This window comes from Uloborus diversus, chromosome 5 (genome assembly GCF_026930045.1).
Source record: "Uloborus diversus isolate 005 chromosome 5, Udiv.v.3.1, whole genome shotgun sequence".
Classification (NCBI taxonomy): Eukaryota; Metazoa; Arthropoda; class Arachnida; order Araneae; family Uloboridae; genus Uloborus; species Uloborus diversus.
Window position 1 is genome coordinate 163,772,346 of NC_072735.1, and position 21,779 is coordinate 163,794,124.

The window sequence follows — 21,779 nt, forward strand, 5'->3', positions numbered from 1 at the left end:
CCATGACCACTTGCGTCATTTCCTTGATAAAATCTTCCTTTACTAACAAATTTAAAAAAAGATTATTTCTATTGTCTACGAATGGTTCAAAATTTTCCATGTGAGCGTTTTTGGTTGTGTGTCACCGGAGTCGGTATCCTCGTTGATTTTGACCTCCTTTGTCACTCCTGAAAGCTCTTCTTCCAGTGAGTTCTGAACTGTGTGAGTTTAATCACTTTACTTCTATAATGGAAAAAGCTCTGGAACCAATCGCATAAAATGTCTCCAAGGACCCAAGTTCGATTATTAGCACGCCAAAATGCAGTTAGTTACGAGTAATCTGCAATGTATAGGAGCTTGGGTTTTGATAGAGAGGAAAATGTTACCTCTTTGCATTGCCGCATCAGCGTAAAACCGAAACTCATCTGCGTAAATAAATTAAAGGTGTCAAATCTTCAACCGCGTATAATCGAAACCGCGTAAAATAAACCTGCTGAAAACGAGGGTCTACTGTATTACTTTTTGAGATATATCAGTCACAGATAAAAAAAAGAAAGGAAAATAAACATTCGATTGCTCCACCCTCAGGTGTTATTGGCCCCAAAATCTGTCCCCCTGCTGCTTCCTAACATTTTATTTGATTCCGTTCATCATTTTTTGAGCAATGACAGTCACGCATATCGATGAAAACGTTCAGTTACTCCACTATCTTGAACGAATTGACGCAAAAAAACCACGCAGCCCTAAATCATATATGGGTACTTGCGGGTATCGTTCGAATTCTTACCACAGGTTTTGACGTAGAATGGCCCCAAAAAATCGGTCACATACAAACGCACACTATTCTTGAAGAAAAATTTTAAAAAATTTATCGAACGTCAGAACTGAACGCCGTCAGAACGTTTTACAGTTGGCGAGTCACAAGAAATAAGATAACGTAACGCTTGTATTCTATTTGTTTGCTGAAAAACAGCCGAGAGTTGCGAATCAAAACGGAATAATCTTTTTAGAATTCATCAAGAAACTCATTTAGTTCAGTCCCATTTTTAACGAAGACATTCATTAAAGGCAGTAATCATTTATTCTGCAAATTTGGTGTTAAACAGCATTTTTGTACATTTGCATTTTTCTTACCAACTGAATGAGCGAATTTTGGTTCTACGACATTTTGGCCCGGCGACATTTTGGCCCGGCGACATTTTGGACAGGCGACATTTTGGACAGGCGACATTTTGGCCCGACGACATTTTGGACAGGCGACATTTTGGCCCGGCGACATTTTGGACCGGCGACATTTCGGCCCGGCGACATTTTGGGCCGGCGACATTTTGGATCGGCGACATTTTGGCCCGGCGACATTTTGGACAGGCGACATTTTGGACCGGCGACATTTTGGGCCGGCGACATTTTGGATCGGCGACATTTTGGATCGGCGACATTTTGGCCTGGCGACATTTTGGCCTGGCGACATTTTGGACCGGCGACATTTTGGCCTGGCGACATTTTCGACAAGCGACATTTCGGCCCGGCGACATTTTGGCCGCGACATTTTGTCCCGCGACATTTCGGTGGCGACATTTTGACCCCAAACCAGTGGCGACAGGTAGCGTTTTCAGATGAATCGCGTTTTATGCTCCATCGGACAGATGGACGTTGGCGTATAAGGCGTGAAACCTCTGAAAGGAATCACCCTGCAACCATTGCCGGAACTGTCCAAGCTGGAGGCGGGAGCATTATGGTCTTGGGAATGTTTTCCTGGCATTCTCTGGGTTCACTGATCATTGTGGAAGGCACGATGGATCAATACAAGTACGCATCTGTCCTTGCGGACCTTTCCACCCCTACATGCGCATTGTTTTTCCTCAGGATGATGGCATCTTCCAGCAGGACAATGCAAGGTGCCATACAGCTGCCAGTGTACGTGCATGGTTCGAAGAGCACCAGGATGAGTTTACAGTCCTCCCCTGGCCAGCAAACTCACCTGACTTAAACACAATCGAGCATCTGTGGGACCATCTCGATCAAGTTGTTCGCGCCATGGATCCTCAATCGCGTAATCTAGCGCAGCTGGCCACGGCATTAGAGTCGGCATGGCTCAACATCCCAGAGAACACCTTCAGGGACCTAAGTGACTCACTTCCTGCACGTCTCGCAGCAGTCCGCTCTGCGAAAGGTGGTTATTCTGACTTTTGACAGATGGTCACATTAATATGACTGGACTGTGTACATACAGGCGTCCCTCTTAAAACACGGTTAATTCGTTCCGTGTAGTATCGAAACCTTGTTGTACAAGACTTTTTTTAAAATACCTTTTTAACTTATTTTTTACACTAATGAATCATGTACATTGTAAAAAGCATGTCAATATGTAGTATCGTGTTGTATCGAAACCGTGTTTCGTGTTATATCGAAACTGTGCTATACGAGACTTAGAAATAACGTAAATCAAGGGATGTGACAAACTTTCATCAATCGCTACGCCTTTGTTGCGACGCGTGCATCAGAGCTACAACAGGCAATAAGTTTTGACAACTGTTCGAAACCTTTCTTAGAAACTAAAATGTTATGCAAAATTTTTTTTGTGTAATAAACTTGTGACCTATTTTGCATCCACCAATTTCTGGCTTTGTGTGCATGTAGCGCGTCAGCATTGTGTTTGCGACTATATCTTAATATTTAAGTTCTTGCTTCTTATCGTCCACTCTAACAACCCTAAAAATTTTGTCCTAGAATTTAGACTCACCTTGTATAGTAACTCTATGTTGTTTTCTAATTCGGTTTTTCGTCATTAATATCAACTAAGACATGAGAGGTCAAGGGCTGTCAGTGAACTTTTTGTAGTTTCGATTCAAACGGGTGCTAAGTTCAAACCTCAGGTAAACTTTCATTGAAATGTTTTTTTAAGTCATGTTGTACTGCTGCATCTACCCTATGCCATCTACTGTTCACATCCGACAAGTTGAGCTATAACGGAGAGCAATCATTAAGAAAAGGAATTGTTAGGCGCAGAAAGTTGGGCTACATTGCAACTCTTTTATTGACTAGCAAAACCTGTACCGCTTGCTACTTCTTGCCTGAATAGTAATACTGTTCGCCAAGTGGGCAATACACTGCCAACTAAATCCGAAGTTCTTATGCCGTTTTCCCTCACCCCTATTTCAACTAACGGAATCGTTGAATCGGTCAGGCAGCGGAGCTCAACTTGCCAGAGGTGGACAGTACTTTAGTCATTTGTCCCGAAACAAATGAGAGTTTCTCTTTGCTTCTAGTGCTTCAAATATTGTACGATGCTATTGTGTAAGCAGTAAGTATGGGTGCATAATAACCTGCTTGATTTGGAATTTACCTCTTCCTGATCGAGTAAATAATTGGTTCCGATACATACATAGCACGTGCTGAAAAATATGTAAAAGTTTTGAATAATTGCTTAACGTTTTCTCATTTAGATCTGAAGCGAGAAGCAACCATCTGCCACATGCTCAAGCATCCGCACATAGTAGAACTTTTGGAAACTTACAGTTCGGATGGAATGCTTTACATGGTCTTTGAATAGTAAGATCTATTTTCAATATTTAGTTTCTTTTCTTTCTGTCATATTTATTACGTGATGTTTCTATTATAAAGGTTTTCGACGACAGACGATGCTTCATAATAGAAGCGATATCGTTTGTACAGTCGATAAAATAACCGAAAAACTGCAAGTATTCACTTTAAGCGCATATTTCATCATATTATGTAGCAATAATATAAAGGGTGAGATCAACACTCCCTCAAGAGCTATGATATACTTCCCGAAGAACAATACTCTAACAAGAAGTTCTGTCCAGATCTAAAATAGCCTACTTTTCCGTATACCAATTTCGACCTTTTACCATCCGATAAATATTCTCTTAATTAGCTAAGGCTGCAAATTATGTCAAACATACCTTTTCAGTATTTAAAGCGGATTTCTAAAATCAAAATATAACTCTTTCATCTGAAGAAAGAGATGGGTAAAAAATAAATAAACGAACAAATCAAGTAAAAGCACTTTTTAACCAATATAGCAAATACATTTTTGTTTCATAAAGAAATTCTTTTACCGTTTAAAAAAAATTAAAAATAAATTGCAGATCAGAATAAATACGTTTCTTGGAAAAAAAAAAAAATCCAAAAATTGAATGAGTTAAATAAAACTTTGAAATGAAAATAAAAACATATCTCAGCAATCGTTATGTCACAGTTACGTAAAACCAATGCTGCGAAGTCGAATTGATTTTGGGGTAAGAGAATCAAAGTCGGGAGTCAAAGGCGTTAAAAATCCCCGTCACTTTCCCTACGAGTCTATTTCTGCCATGGCTGCGGAGTTAGGAGTCAGATTCGGAGTCGAAGACCCTAAAATTCTCGGAATAGGAAGTTGGTCATTGTTGATCGCTGGTAGTGGACTGTAAAACTTATTTTGAGAAATAGCTGAGGCTGACACAATTGTAGTTTTGCTTGGTTTTATTAAAGAACAATTATATTGTGTACATCATGCCGCCGCAGTCTTACTGTTTCTGCTGTTCGTCCCAGAGACCGCAGTATAAAACTGCAATCCCAGAGGCGTTGCCACAGGAAAAGTATAAATATATAAATTTGCATATGCACAGTAAAATACATACTCCCGGCGTTGAAATTGATAGATTTCAAAAATATTAACCAATAAAATTATCATTAAAATACCATAAAATGCACAGAAGTAAATTGAACAGATATAAAACTCAATTACCATTAAAACATGTAAACATTAAAATAGGTATAGTTAATTAAAATCATCCACTTTACACTGGAACAGGTAAAATTGCTAACTTAGTTATGGGACGTCTGAATGTACCGCCCTCAGTCTTTACCAAACAGACTCGAATGCATTTATCCCGGCCTTCGAAAACCTTTATTACACGTCCTAAGCTCCACGAATTTACAGGCATATTATCTTCTTTTATTAAAACCACTGCCCCAATGGCAATGTTTTCCTTCAAAAAACACCATTTTGACCTTTGTTGTAAATGGCATAAATAGTCTCTCGACCAATTTTTCCATACTTGCTGAATTATTTTTGTTGTTTGCTGCCATCGTTTTAATCTGTTATCAGACAAATCTAACAACTCTGGCTCTACCACTGTGAACATTGTTCTGCCAATTAAAAAATGTGCCGGAGTCAAAACCTCTATTTCTTCTGCATCACTCGGAAGTGGCATTAAAGGCCTCGAATTTAAAATCCCTTCGATTTGATTTGAGATTGTTAAAAATTCTTCGTAAGTAAAAATCAATTTGCCCATTGCGCGTTTTAAATGAAATTTAAATGATTTGACACCACTTTCCCAAATGCCTCCAAAATGAGGAGAATTGGGTGGGATAAACCTCCATTTTATTCTTTCAATAGAAAGAAATTTTGATAAAATCTCATCTGGTTGACTCACTAACTTATGCAAGCGGTCGAGCTCTTTGTGAGCACCGATATATGTTTTTGCGTTATCACTGAATAAAACAGCACATTTTCCACGACGGGATATAAACCTTTTCAATGATGCAATAAATGAATCAGACGTCAAATCCGACACAATTTCAAAATGAACAGCACGGGTTGATAAACATACAAATATTGCAATAAAGATTTTTTGTAATGCTCCTTTACGTTGATTTTTATTTTTAATATAAAATGGACCTGCGAAGTCAGTGCCAGTATTCAAAAAGGGAAATGTTTGTTGGCAGCGTTCAGGTGGAAGGTCTCCCATTTTCTGTTCTAAAAATCGTGGTTTGTATTTTGAACAAATCACACACTCATGTACAATTTTCCGGGCGAGATCTCTTCCATGAATTATCCAAAATTTTAATCTAGATGCATGCAATAGTGCTTGCGCACCAAGATGGCAATTTTTTTAGATTTAAATCTAATAAAATGAGTTTTGATAACTTATGATTTTTAGGCAATGCTATTGGATGCTTTGCATCAAAGGGTAATTGAGAATTTGACAAACGACCTCCGACTCTTATGACATTTGAATTTTTATCGAAAAAAGGCAACAAAAATTTTAATTTACTTGACAATTTTACTGGTTTTTCCGAACTTAGCTGCTGAAAGTCATCACTAAGACCTTCCTGTTGAACAAACGATGAAAGTTTTAACTAACTGGCAGTGACCTCATCAGCTGTTAGAGGTCCAACCTTACTTACTTTATTCTGGCAGTTGTAAATGAACCTAAGAATATAACTAAATACATTAATTAATTTTTGATAGTTATTACTCAAATTCAGGAAATTTACCAACAAATCATTTTCTGTAGCAGTTAAGACAGTCTCATGAGTATCCTTCACTTCACTGTAATATAAAACTTGATTAAGATCGTTTAGTTCAAATGAATGTCCATGTGATTGAGGTTGTTTTAAAATTTCTGGTCCTTCCCACCACTGTTTATTTGTCAAGAGAACATCTGCATCTTGTCCACGGGAGATAATATCCGCTATATTATCTTTAGAAGAGGTATGTCGCCACTGGTAATTTTGATTCATCGTTTGAATTACCTTCACTCTATTGGAAACGAACGGCTTTAACTTCTCCGCTGGGGTTTTAATCCAGGCAAGAACAATGGTCGAGTCACTATACAAGTAAATATGATCTATTGGCAATTGCAATATGGGTACAATCTTGGATGTAAGTCGCGCTAAAAGCAGAGCTGATGACAACTCCAAACGAGGTATTGTTAAGGTTTTTAGAGGAGATACCTTTGATTTACTACACAAGAGACTCGTTTTTATGTATCCAAACGCATCTGTCGATTTCAAGTAGATAACTGCACCAAAAGCTTGTTTTGAAGCATCGGCAAATCCATGTAGCTGAATAGTAATTGCTTTAGGAAGAAGACTGTACCTGGGAATTTGCACTTGATTTATAACTGGAAGTTGTTTCAAAAAGCTCAACCACTCCCTGCACTCCTTAGGAGGGAGAGGATCCGACCAATTGAGTGCCAATACCCAAAGTCTCTGAAGAAAATTTTTGCCTTCGAAATAATTGGTTGTATTAGACCCAAGGGGTCGAAAATTCTTGCGATTGTGGCTAGAACTTCACGTTTCGTGTAATTTTCCTTGATATCCACAGTTACTCTAAATGTAAAATAATCCAATTTTGAACACCAAAACATTCCCAATGTCTTGACAGTTATCTCTTGAGATGTGAACGAGTATTCATGGTGAGTATCCCCTAGTATTAATTCAAGATGGTTAGACACCCATTTATGGAGTTCCATTCCTCCTCTCTGCAAAACTTTAATGAGATTAGATTGTAGGAACTTCGCCTGATCCAAACTTTCTGAACCCGACAGCACGTCATCAACATAAAAGTCGTTGCGAACTACTTCACATAGTCGGTGGAGTTTGTGCAAAAACATTTCACTTCCGGATACCAGTATGAAATTTTGTACAGCACATATGTTCATATAAGAGAGCAAAAAACCGCCGGGAGGCAATTGATCGGAGGTCAAAACCCTCCTGTGGTGACGTCATCAAAATGGCCGCCATGTATCGGTTAGTACGTTGGTTTAACTGCTTAGAACTACATAATAGGTCATAATTTTGTAAAACTCAAATACATTATCTGAAAGCCGTTTAAAAAAGCTCTTCAACAGTTCTTAGTTTTATTTTCTACTAGCGGTACCCGCACGGCTTTGCTCGCAGTAAAAAAATTAAAAGGTCATTTGATTCGCCTGTATATTTTCACACAATGGATGATGAATTTTTCTCCAATTTTCTATGTTAATTTAATAGGTCATTTTATGGTTCCTTCCTTCCTTCCTCAGTTGCAAGACAGCCCTTGGTGGGCCCTGGCCTTCTCAACAATTTTTTTTGTGTTACGGTTCCACGTTATGATAATTTGGTAATTTACTCGTCCACGTTATGATAATTTGCTCGGTAAAATGTTCTTAAAAATTGAAATAGAAAAGAATAAAATCGAATTTTTGAAAAAACGCTTCGAAGTGCACACCCTCATGCTACAAACTAATTCTGTGCCAAATTTCGTGAAAAAAGGCCGAACAGTTTTGGCGCTATGCGCGTCACAAAGAGACATCCGGACAGACATCCCGACAGATATCCAGACAAACTTTGAGCTTTATTATTAGTAAAGAAGACAAATAGTTTAATAATTATTACAATATCAACGTGAAAATTGATAGGAAAACAATGACTTTCTTGTATTCACCGATATTGGAGTAAATTTTTACTGTTATACCTGCATTATAAAAGAACATTTCCGGTTTCATTAAATTTAAATTTGTACATCATGTTTTAACACCTTTTGTCAGTATTTTTCCTGTATACTTAGTGAAAGGGTGGTTAAAATGCAGAAATAATCAAAGTCACCGCCCCAAATGGATCGAGAACTTAACTATTAATGCCAGTGTATAATAAAATAATTTTGTTAAGCATGCTTACATTTTGAACATTTAAAAGAAATGCATGAAAATTACACTTTTTAATACAAAGAAAAAGTACCTGTTATAACGAAAACTGTAATAAGTTTTTTTAGGGAACGTTTTACGTATCTCACTGACCCTCACTACAAAGAAGTGTACAATTCAGAGCTGATCTGACGCATCGACAGCGTGTAGACATCTGTTTGCACTTGCATGATACAAGTTCCTGTAATTTTTTCAGTTGTTATTTCGGGGTGTGCATACCAAAGAGGTTCAAACTCTTAACCAATTTTTATTCATCCCCACTGACATGGATCCAAGAGGTGAAAATTTTGCTGAAGACGTTCTGTCTACAGTGAACACTGCAACATTGCTCTGTTTAGGTGATGCAGAAGAACGTTGCTAGATGGTGGAATACATTCTACTGGTTTGTTTTGCTGGGTGAAGAAAATTCTCCTAGCCGCATTTACGGTTTCCATTGAGCTTTATGAATGATACTTCAGGACGACGAAGCGCTGAATAAGTAGGAAATGCTTATTGTCTTCATTGATGCTTTCGGGTACTTTAGTATAGTACAAAAATTTTTTTTGTCAAACATGCTTACATTTTGAACATTTAAAAGAAATGCATGAAAATTACACTTTTTAATACAAAGAAAAAGTACCTGTTATAACGAAAACTGTAATAAGTTTTTTTAAGGAACGTTTTACGTATCTCACTGACCCTCACTACAAAGAAGTGTACAATTCAGAGCTGATCTGACGCATCGACAGCGTGTAGACATCTGTTTGCACTTGCATGATACAAGTTCCTGTAATTTTTTCAGTTGTTATTTCGGGGTGTGCATACCAAAGAGGTTCAAACTCTTAACCAACTTTTATTCATCACCACTGACATGGATCCAAGAGGTGAAAATTTTGCTGAAGACGTTCTGTCTACAGTGAACACTGCAACATTGCTCTGTTTAGGTGATGCAGAAGAACGTTGCTAGATGGTGGAATACATTCTACTGGTTTGTTTTGCTGGGTGAAGAAAATTCTCCTAGCCGCATTTACGGTTTCCATTGAGCTTTATGAATGATACTTCAGGACGACGAAGCGTTGAATAAGTAGGAAATGCTTATTGTCTTCATTGATGCTTTCGGGTACTTTAGTATAGTACAAAAATTTTTTTTGTCAGCATCTCTAAACGCCATCCACATCTTAAATGCAGTTCCTGGTTTTATCAATGCAAGCAAAACTAGACACCGGATCAACTCATGTAAAGGCATGGAAAAAAGGCAGACGATCTGGTACACCAACTTCAGGGTGCAAAACGTGGATGGAAAGATACCGCAAATATTCTCCACTTCCATCACCCATAGCCCTTGCAGTTTCGGAACTCGGAATATAGCAATCACTACATCATCCCTGTCAACAGTTTTCACGGTGATCTTAGCATGACCCGAGATTTCTATTGCATGCTGCACATAAAGGAATATCATCGCATCGGCTTCTTCGTGGGATACAGGAGACATGGTTTCAAAATTGTTCTTGACCGAAGCAATTACAGTGTCTTTGTAGGTGCATACAACCTGCTTCCCATCTGGTAGATCCATCTTCACGAGATTTTCTGCCAACAATTCGAAAAACTCCTCTTTATTTTTATCTTTCGCAAGAAATTTAGTAAATGACTTTTTATCAAAACATTGGATTTAATACTTATTCTTGGTCCAGATACTCTCGATTGTCTCGTGTCGCTTTTCAAACTTCCTTTTGAATACCGGTCAAAAACTAAATCTACCTTATGAACGCTTTTTAGTCTCATTAATATGTACGGCTTCACAATCTGATCGCAGTATTGTTGGACAATTCGAGTAGACTGAGGAAAAAGCATAAGAATCAGTGCAGCCCCATCAATGAATAATTTGGTTCCGGAATAGCCGTCAAAACCAGTCCAATAGATTGGACGATACAAGAAACTACGTTCGACTTTTATCTTGGTTTCCTAAATTTGCCAAGGTTGGATATAGAAGGTGGACACGAGCTGTTTTCATGGGAAAAAATTCTTTTACATCTATTTGAGTTGCTTGGCCGGCAACAAATAGCTTAGCAAAAATATAGCTGCCCCCCTCAAATCAACAATGTTTTGCTTGTCTTTGGACTGAACAGAAATATTTTCTGCTCATCAAGAGGAGATTGTTTCTTTTAATAACATCATGTATGGATAATTTTCTTAACACTAAGCGATCTTCTACAAATGTATTGAATTGGCTTGCGCTAACATCACAGAAATGGCACTTTCTTCCGAAAGAATAATTTTGTTGCTGTTTACTGCAGTTAAATCGTCATCTTCGAAAGAATTCCCATGTTCTTCAATTGTTTCAACTAAGCTGGAAACATGAGTTTCACATCAAATACAAAAGCTTCTAATACCTTCATGTACCTAGTATCTAGCTTTTCAGTAGTGATGTCAGACTTCAGGCTCTGATTTTCTTCAACCTCCCCAATCATGCGCACAACTTCCGGTCCAGCAACTATCCATTGTATTAATGAAGCCTCATATGACTTAAACGGGATAGATTAGTTGATGATTTTTAAATTAACTTGTTATTTTGCTCATGCAAATGGCCGTGTGCCAGCTTGGAAAATTTTCTCTCAGTTATGGAGTCAGATATATTTCCCCTATGAAACTCCTGGAAAATAGCTGGATGCATCTCTGGTAACTGCTTCCAATAGAACAGAAATACTGAAGACCATCGGGCATAATTTGTATGATCAAGAGCAAACATCTACATGGACATATGTCCTCAAGAGTGACAGTAAAACCTGAGAAATTTCCTTGACGAATAGTGCGCACCAGATTTAAAAGTATACATTCTAGCTCCATGGTGATCTTCCAGTACTTAAACTGAGGCGATTCTTCTGATCTTCGCTTAATCCAGTCTGTAAATGTTTAGTCTACATCTTTTCGATTTTGATACGCTTTCTTTAACAGAACTTAGAGAGTGGTTACACTGCAAAATCGTGAGCGTATCGACTTCTCTTCACATCCAAACTTTCAGTGTTCCTTCTGCTCTTAGTAGAAACTCATGTTGTTACATGAGTTTCTACTAGGAGTTCAGTTCATCCACTTCCTTCAAGCCATGCTACCTATTCCAGATGAAACAGCCATTTCTATGTGGAGACCGCATAACATGACCAACTTTTTATTTTCGCCATACTCATTCGGCATAGCCCACTGAATAGATTTTAGCAGGGCGCGTAGATGGGACCTAGATTACAAACACTTAATTCATTAAATATTTTACTTTTTCAAAATCACATTAAAGAAAAGATTGCAGGCTATTTTAGTTTTTTGAGGTCACATGGAACAAATGAAGGAGAAAAAATTATTCTAAAAAATATTGCGAGTTTTTAATACGTGCTGCTTATTGAAAATGACGTAAGGGAATGAATACAAGCTGTATGATAATTTTAATGCTAGATGGAACGAACAATCGAAGTTATCGATTTCAAACCTTAATAGAATTATATGACTCACCTTTATTTGATATTATTTGCTGCAGCATTAACCAATCAAATATTCAGTTATTGAAAATTATATCTGAATAATAAGCATATCACTATGGAATTAATTACTGCTGAGAACAGCAGAACTGGAAAGAAACGAGCTAGGCGGACGGCAATCCAACGTTACAGCTTGTTAGCGGGAAAAAATCGAGTAGTCGTTCTGATTCTTGCCGCTAGACGGCAGTCGTTCGCACTTGTAAGAGAAGTGAATTATTATGGGACAATACATATGTGTATTTATTCCAGTAAAGAATTTTTAATTAAAAGTTTCACTGCGGGTAAGATACGGCAGAACAGTTGGAAAAGTTCAATGAGAATCCCCCCCCCCCTCCTCCCGCTCCATGCACTTTCGTTATTGCAGTGAAATTTTTAAAACTATTTACTAAGGGGGGGGGGGGGACAAATGTATATTTCTCTAGTTTGTTTTAGAGCTTTTATTTAGTGCACCTATTTTTTACGGAAGAATGATTTCTAATAGCGTTTTGAGCATTTATGCATTTATACGAAACTTTTCACCTTTTCACAACAGCCATTTTGATGACGGAAATTTTAATAACTCTAAAACTACTTGTCTTCGGAGGAAAAATCAGCCTCTGTTAAATAGCACTTTTAAAGCTCTTTGAGATGATACACATTAATACTACAATATAAAGATCTGTAATATAGTTCTAAGTAGTTAAACGTACGTACTTACCTTTCCTGGCAGCCATTTTGATGACGTTAATTGTAATAACTCTTAAACTATTTGTGATAGGAAAAAAATTCAATCACTATTAAATAGCTCTTTTAAAGCACTTTTAAATGATATACTTTAATATCACAATATTAAGATCCATAATAGAGTTCTAAGCAGTTAAACGAACGTACTTTTCTTAAAACGGCGGCCATTTTGATGACGTCATCACAGGGGCTTCATGACCTGTGATCAAATGCCTCCCGGCGGATTTTTGTTCTTAGATATGTACATAAGCATTGTGCAAAATTTCAGACTGGTATCCGGAAGTGAAATGTTTTCGGTGTTTTTGTCACAAACTCCACGGACTAACATGCATCGGAGTAATCTTAAAGTTCATCATCTGCCAAAGCCCTTAGCGTTCGAGTGGCCAGAAATGGCGCACATTTTGTGCCGTACGTTACAGTTTTTAAATGATAAGTTTCAACGGGGCCAAACGAATCCGTTTTCCAAAGAATTTTTTGCAGTTCTCGATCCTCAGGATCTACTAATATCTGTCGATACATCTTTTTTATATCAGCACTGAAAGCATATTGATGTTTTCTAAACCGCAATGCAATGGAAAACAAGTCCTGTTGAACGATACCTCCGTTGAGTAAAATTGAATTTAGTGAACTACCCTCATTTGTTTTTGCTGAAGCATCGAATACGACCCGTAAAGGCGTAGATACACTATCTGGTCGTAAAACGGCGTGATGTGGAATGTAATAACCATTGTCCGTGTTTGAAGGACACTCAATTTCCCTTTCCATGTGCCCTAGATACAGATATTCGTCCATAAAACACTTGTATTGACTTGCCATATCTTCGTTTTCGCTTAATTTTTTCCAAAGTTGATTCAAACGTTTTTCTGCGACATCTCTGGAGTTTCCCAAACATGACCTCCTGTTTTCCCTTATCGGAAGTTTAACTATATATCTACCAGAATCATCGCGTTTAGTTTTTTTAATGAAATATTCCTCGCAGTACAACTCTTCAACAGAAACATTTTTGTCATACCCAGCATCTCCAGGAAACGATTCAATCTCAAAAAATCTCTGAATTGTACGATTTAAGTTTTCCTTTTCGGAAGTCAAACCCGCAAAGAAATTTACTTTTACGTTATTTATTGTTCCCGATACTACAAATCCGAACACTGTGTTTTGCAAAAATAAAGAATTATCTTTTGATTTAAATTTCCCCGGCTTAAGCAATTCAAAAAAGAATTCGCACCCAATTAATGCATGAATTTTGTTAGGAATAAAAAACTCAGAATCCGCTAATTCGATTCCGCTGGGAAAATCTAACCGCGACACATCCAGACGACTCATCGGCGTTAGTCCCGTAATTTTTGGTAAAATTAAAAAGGTTGTAGTTTTTGTATAATCTCCCTTCTCGTTTGAAATTGTTGCTGTTATCGACTTTTTTACAAAACTCTCTTTACCATTGATACCAGAAATGAAAAGATTCGATTCTTCCTTTTTTAACTCAAGAAATTCAGCGGCTTCACGAGAAATGCAGTTTACAGTGCTGCCACTATCTAAAATTCCTCTTAATTTCACTTTCCTTCCACTCGCATTGGTAACATACATCAAAACGGTACATAAAATTCCTGACTTCTGAGCTAGGAGCGTGCTTGCGAGTGACGCTTCTTGTTTATACGATGATTCTTCTATCGCGGAAAACGAATTATTAACATTTACATTTGAAGATACTGATTTACTGTCATTTTTGTCTTTTTCATAATGTAGCAATGTATTATGCCTTTTAAAGCATACCGAGCATTTGAATGTTGAACGACACTCAGACTTGTGTTGCCTTAAGCAATTTCTACACAATTTGTGATTCTTTACAAATTCTAAGCGCTGAGAAATATTTAAATTGTTGAATTGGTTACACTTAAATAAAGAATGCTGTTCATTACACATAAAGCAAAGTTTAATGTTCTTATCGGCATTACTAAATAAATTTCTGGGTTTTGACATAGGATTTTGAAACCCTTTTACATTTTTGTTAGAAATACTCGTATTTAATTGATCAAGCACATTAGATCTGTTATCTATAAATTGTAATAATTCATGTAATGACGGAATTTCTTTAGTAGCTACAGATAATTCGTATGCCTTTCTAGAATCTTTGTCTAGCTTTTGAAGAACAATGTTCGTTATTATCGCATTTGAAAGATCATTACATTCTAAGTTAAGCGCTTTTAAGCCTCTTAAATTCTTTTTAACTTTATCAGATAAATTTCTCAATAATTTTGAGTTTTCGAAATTTATTTTTTCTAATCCTAATATTTCCTGAATATGGAGATCCACTATTGTACGTTTATTTTCGTACCTAGCCTCTAATGCACTAAACAAGGATTTAAACGTGTCCTCACTAGTTTCTAACATTTTTGCTTCACCTTGTAAGGCAGCTTTTAAAGAGAATATTTTTTGAGTTTCTGAAATGTTTTCATTAGCAGAAATCATGGATTGAAACTGACCCTTAAAGTTAGCAAATTCTTCAATTCTACCGCTAAATTTAGGTAACGGGATAGTAGGCAATTTAGGAGCCAAATCAAACTTTAATGAATTGTTAGCGCTAAAGTCTTCAGTTTTAGACTTATCCGTTTTATCAGTAAACCCAGTAAGGAAATATTTAATGTTTACCTCCAGAGTGTCGCAGATAGAGTCCAATTCCATGAAGATTTCATCACACTCGAATTCTTCTTTTTCATCCAACTTTAACTCACCGTATAACTCGAAGAGCCTTTTCAATTCTTGTTTTAATTCCGAGATATCACGTAATTTACTTTCGCATTCAACTTTAGTCTTCTCACACAATTCTTTATCTTTCTCATCAAATTTAGTTATAATCGTGAGCTTTGCTTTTACGCGTCCCCTTAATCGGTTCAACTCAGCTTTATTATATGTTTTAGCCATTTTATTATCCGGCTGCTGGACCATATGTTGATCGCTGGTAGTGGACTGTAAAACTTATTTTGAGAAATAGCTGAGGCTGACACAATTGTAGTTTTGCTTGGTTTTATTAAAGAACAATTATATTGTGTACATCATGCCGCCGCAGTCTTACTGTTTCTGCTGTTCGTCCCAGAGACCGCAGTATAAAACTGCAATCCCAGAGGCGTTGCCACAGGAAAAGTATAAATATATAAATTTGCATATGCACAGTAAAATACAGTCATATTCCACTGACTCCGCAACCTTGGTAAAATTATTTGCTATCAGCATTCATTTCAGTTTTAATCAATCATATTTATCTCTGACTTGTGCCATTGTTAAGTCTACGAAATATAGTATTTCAATTTTAATTAATAACTTTTTTCCATTTCTTGAAACCAAAAATTGAGAGTATCTGTTCAACTTTTGTAATTTTTTTGAGGCAAATTTTTTATTCGTGTTGTTGATATTTAAAACTTTTGAATTGGTTAAAAAACATCTTTAAAATAGCTACGCCCCCCCCCCCTTCATTGAGAGTTTTTTCTAACATTGTTTGAAGCAAATCCGTCTGTAAGTTAGTGCCTGAGGTTAGGAGTTCGTTTTGGCTTAAATTTCTCCGGGGATGCTAATGTTAAGCTTTTTTGAACGCTCAAAATTGAACAAAAAATTGTTCAAACCAAAAAGTAAAATGTGGGAATGAGGTGACTCGCCGAGATCTGTCGAACAAAAAAAAAAAAAAATTGATCGAATTGGACTATTTACTCAAAAGTTATTAGGTGAGACAGGTAGACACACTTTTCTCCATCTCAGTAGCCAACTTTCTTAATTTTTTGTTTTTCGATATCTATTTCATTATTTTATTCCTTTTTGACTTTTTTTTTTGTTTTTAGCGATATTTTTTAATTGCATTAAGATTTCTTTTAAGTTTTTTCTTCTTTATCTTATCTTTACGGGAAAGTAAGCTAAAAATCATGAGAGATCTACTTTCATTTACAACACAGCACGAAAATGTGTAACAGAAAGTAACTCTCAACACTTTGGGAATTCAATCTAATTTTCATGCTTTGAGGCCTGACAACCGAAACTTTTACCAGAAGCATTATTGATGAGAAGTTACATGATTGAAAAGTTTACCCCCCCCCCCCTAAATATGCCAAAAGATAAGCTTGAAAAAGAAGAACAGGTGGTAAGAAATTTCGTATCGCCGAAATGACAGGGACACCAGTTAAAAGTACTTCACTCTTCAAGAAGTCACGTAACCGTAGAGAAACTCTTTCGTGTTGACAACCTGAAAGTAACTCTTAATGCTCACTCTAATCAAAGCTACTCCGCGATCGACTCACATTTACAACTCAGCTCGAAAATAAATAACAGTAAGTTAATCATTCCCAAAATTGTATTGGAATTCAATCTAAGATACATGCCTGACGTATGGTAATATTGGTAACTCAACATTTTGACAGAAACATCTTGAATTAAAGTAATTGGAAAATTACTTAGTTGAAAGTAAGACCGTTCACTTTCCAAAAAGTCTCGTAACTAGACAGAAACGCTTTCATGTTGACAACCTAAAAGTAACTCTTTATGATCACTCTAATTATCGTTGTTCCACTCTCATTAACGATTCAGCTCGAAAATGTGTAGCAGAAAGTCAGTAGTTCATAAAACTTTATTGGAATTCAATCCAAGGTAACCTCTGATGTACTGCAATATTGATAACCGAAACTTTTGCCTGCAACATCGTTGTTGAGAAATTACTTGGTTGAAAATAAAACTGTTCACTCTCCAAAAATTCACGTAACTGTAGACAGAAACGCTTTCATGTTGACAGTCTGAAAGTAATTCTTTATGATTACTTGGATCATCGTTGCTCTACTCTCATTTACAATTCAGCTGGAAAATGTGTAACAGAAAGTCAGTAGTTCATAAAACTTTATTGGAATTCAATCCAAGGTAACCTTTGATGTACTGCAATATTGATAACCGAAACTTTTGCCTGCAACATCGTTGTTGAGAAATTACTTGGTTGAAAATAAAACTGTTCACTCTCCAAAAATTCACGTAACTGTAGACAGAAACGCTTTCATGTTGACAGTCTGAAAGTAATTCTTTATGATTACTTGGATCATCGTTGCTCTACTCTCATTTACAATTCAGCTGGAAAATGTGTAACAGAAAGTCAGTGCTTAACAAAACTTTATTGGAATTCAATCCAACGTAACCTGATGTAGTGCAATATTGATAACGAACAATTTTGCCTGAAGTAAGTAGCTTAAAGTAAGACCGTTCACTCTCCAAAAAGTCAGGTAATTGTAGAAAGAAACGCTTTCATGGGCACAACCTAAAAGAAACTCTTTATGATCACTCTAATCATCGTTGCTCTACTCTCATTTACGATTCAGCTCGAAAATGATAGTAATTCCCAAAACTTTATAAGAATTCAATCCAAGAAACACACCTGATGTATTGTAATATTGATAACCGAAACTTAATGAAGTCCTTCACTGTGGATTTTAACCATTTCTTTCCGCTGATCGATCTATAGAAAAAAAAAAAAAAAAAAACTCATTGATTGAAATACTTTCTGGGATTCCAGAGGTAGAAATGCTTAGTATTCATGAGACCATTTACGCAGAAAGTCGGGGAATTTAAATTCTTTTAATCTGAGAATCTCGGGTGTATGCTATATGAGGAAGAAGTTTGATTCAAAAGATCTTTGCAGACGGTGATTAATCTTCGTTCCCTTTATGAGCGCCATGGTTTTTTTCTCTTGAGACTTTTGCTAAAAGAGAGTATGATGAAGATTACGATTTCAACGCTGGATGTTTTTCTGTGATGGATGAAGAAAGTGTTTCTTTATTGATAGAAACACACAAATAGGCTAACAGCGATGTTTCGTATTTGGACTTATGTTTCAAGTTTCGGTGGTGGAATTAAATGATATTATCAAAAGCGATCGTTAAATGATTCCTTAATTTTGACTACCGCGGCTTTACGGATGTTATTATCTACGTCTTTGTTTGAGTTAGGAACTGTTCTTGTAGTTGTAGAGTTTTAAATATTCGATGTGAATACAGATAGTGTTACTTAGAAAACACTTCGCTTAAACTCTTTGTGTGATGATAATATTGAATTTCCAATTTGCAGTGCAAATGGCTGTAATTTTCGTGAGAACAAGTTTAGTTAAAGTTTGCCTTTCTTTGATACCGTATTTAGTATGCAGTTTTCAGTTCGAATGAGATTATAGTGCCAAGTATAGAGCAAACTTGCGAGCAGTTTTTGTCATTAAATTCGTGAATTTAGCGATTTGTAGTAACATTGAGTTAGTCTTGGGGATGAAAAAGCTTCCCCATAAAATTCTTTATTCAATTACTCTATTTTGATCACAAATTGGTTTTCACTTAGATCAGATCAAATTTTAGACTAGTAGTGTAAATATGAGTGCATAATTTTCTACAAAAGCATTTATAGTTACGGTATTGTTATTCTTTTCATCATAATAAAACAATGGCTTTTAAAGTAGATGCTTTTAGATAATTTAGTCTCAACAGCATGCTAAATGTTTTTACTGAGATTATACAGGATGCTCTAAAAGTCCTTAACACATTTAAAAAACTCATAGAAAAGCAACAAATTGAGGCAATGATAAGCAAAAGGATGTAAGTACCAAAATTAAAAATTTGGAGGCAATTAGTACAAACGGTAGGTGAACGTCTCATGGGCAAGAGATGGTACTAGCAGCCCTGGCGGATGCTGCTATACAGCATGATTTAGAAAAACTTTTCAATGAAAGCCTACCTTAGACTGGAACTTTGAACGCATTTTACTCCAAACTAGAAAATGATTGCTTACATCCCGTTGCTTCTTACTGCCTCAATTTTCGTATAAATGTAGTTTGCGCGAGGATAACCACAAACTCACGAAGATTCGGAGTTGTGTTAATCAGGTGGTAATACGAGTGCGAACGAGAAAGCGTTTTCTGTTTGTGTGCTGCATTACACGTGATGTTCATCTGTTCTTGCAGTGTTGTGGGGGCGCATTAATGACCTTCTTTATGTACCTCCTCTACCAAAAGCGTTAGAACTCAAGAATAGTATCCAGTGGCCAGAATAGCCACAGTGATGAGAGTCCAGGATAGTATCAAAACCACACGCTGGACACGATCAGGACGTAACAGCCCTTTCTGGCCAGGCGCAGCGTCTTGATGCCGTTTTGAGTGCTCCCTGTTGCCTTTTCATTGCGTTCTGTTACCTTTTCTTGAACCCCCCCCCCCCCTTTCAATGCGTTCTGCAACTTTTTTCTGGAACCCCTTTGCGCCAATTCAAATAAACGAAAGGCATTGAAATTGGTTTTTGAAGCAGGAACGGCTGTCTTTGTTGACCTCTTACTATCTAATGTGTTTGCCCCTCACAATGCGAAATACAACCAATTGCAGACTTAAGGCATCATAATAAAACTTGGATTTAGAACCAATTTAGAAGACACATTCTCTTCAATTATGGCCACACTAGATAACGCTTGTGCTTCTTTATTGACTGTGACACTAAATGAAATCTCCTTTTTAATCGAGGAAATTGGAGTACTGCCTGCATTGCCCATATCAGCCACAAAAGTTGCTAAACTCCAGTATCTCTTCAGGTACCCAACAATGGCAGTGTCGCCGTTTGTTTGTTTTGATAGCTTTAGAACGTGAATGGATTGGAGGAATTTACTTACAGAATTAGTTATAGGGCGTAATTTGAAGTTTTTTTTTTGAACCAAAGTGAATTTTATTGTTTTGAAACAGAAGATGTGTTTTAGATGATAAGTTTGTGGTTAAATGTGTTTCTTTCTGAAATGAATGGTTATTATTTCTATTGAAGTATATATGTGCATTATCGCCAAACTCGGCGAACAAATTTCCTTTATAACTTATGTTTAAATGTATGACTTGGATTTTTTTTCTTTTATGTCGTAAAGCTGAGTAATTTTTGTCTTTTACAGTATGGAAGGGTCTGATTTGTGTTATGAAATCGTAAAGCGGGCACATGCAGGCTTTGTTTACAGTGAAGCAGTTGCAAGGTAATTATTTTTTTTTTTATTATTTAACTCAAATTCCAGTGTGGGAGGTACAAACACGTGATCTGAATTCTTCCTTCTTATTTTTTTTTTATGGTACAGGTAACATTGATGAGTCTGTAATGTTAATTAATATTTTTTAACAATTATTTTAATCGGTGCAGAGGTTGAAATTCATTTTCAACGCTTCTGCACATGGCATCACAAGTGATGAAATATCATTCACTGATGCCATTAGCGCACAATGCAAATTATCGTAACCTGGCAACGGGGTTGACAGCAAAGCGTAAACATTTAGGACGGCAATGGAGTGGCGCGCCAAAGTGCACCGTTTGTGACGTCATAAAGACCATGCCTTATTTCCAAAAATTGGGCATTTAAAAAAAATAAATAAAAAATAACTGTTGAGAAAATAAAAGTTTTTTCTGGGTCCATGTTATTTATTTATTTATTTATTTTATTTTTTTTTTTTTGCTCAAAAGTAATACTTTTGACTGAAGGAAACAACCCCATTAAAATGAACAACATTATATTAAATAAAAAGGTACTGCAGCTAGCATCAGAAGGGCTATTAATATTAAAAAAACTTAATAACAAGAACTTTCTCTTCTTATAAAAAAGAAATAATAATTAAAATAAAGACAATTTTTTGGTATACAGGGATGAGCAAAATGATGGACTTGATTTCGAAAAATCCTTTTTTCGAAACTACTGCACACGTTGCCATTAGTGGTACATGAATGTAAAGAGGAATATACCAAGTTTCATTCAGTTACGAATGTTCGTTATGTGAGCCTTTTGTAGTACTATAAACGTCTAATCTGTTATCTAGTTCGTTTCACACGCCATGTGATGTTTTCATATGGGGTTACGTTAGATAAGTGTATCAACTACCGATGCCGAAAACACTACAAAAACCTCAAAGATGCATTTGTGCAGCATTACGAACGATTGACAGTGCATTTGTAATTGAACATTTTGCACAATGTACTCAAACATTGCACATTTATACAATTGTATCATGGCCCCACTAACTTTCGCTTACGCTTAAAGGTCATGACCATCGCTGAAGCTCATGGCAACAAAGAGGGAGCTATAGGGAATCCCT

The 21,779-nt window shown here is 36.5% G+C and overlaps 1 protein-coding gene across 3 annotated transcripts in view; it reads left to right on the forward strand.

The window, feature by feature from the left end:
* LOC129221919 (peripheral plasma membrane protein CASK-like) overlaps positions 1 to 21,779 on the forward strand; it is a 246,374-nt gene that overhangs the window by 201,122 nt on the left and 23,473 nt on the right. For all 3 annotated transcript variants that reach the window (XM_054856297.1, XM_054856298.1, XM_054856299.1), the window contains exons 3-4: positions 3,426 to 3,531; positions 20,597 to 20,674. In XM_054856297.1, coding sequence (XP_054712272.1) covers positions 3,426 to 3,531; positions 20,597 to 20,674 — 184 coding nt within the window. The remainder of the gene's footprint in view (positions 1 to 3,425; positions 3,532 to 20,596; positions 20,675 to 21,779) is intronic.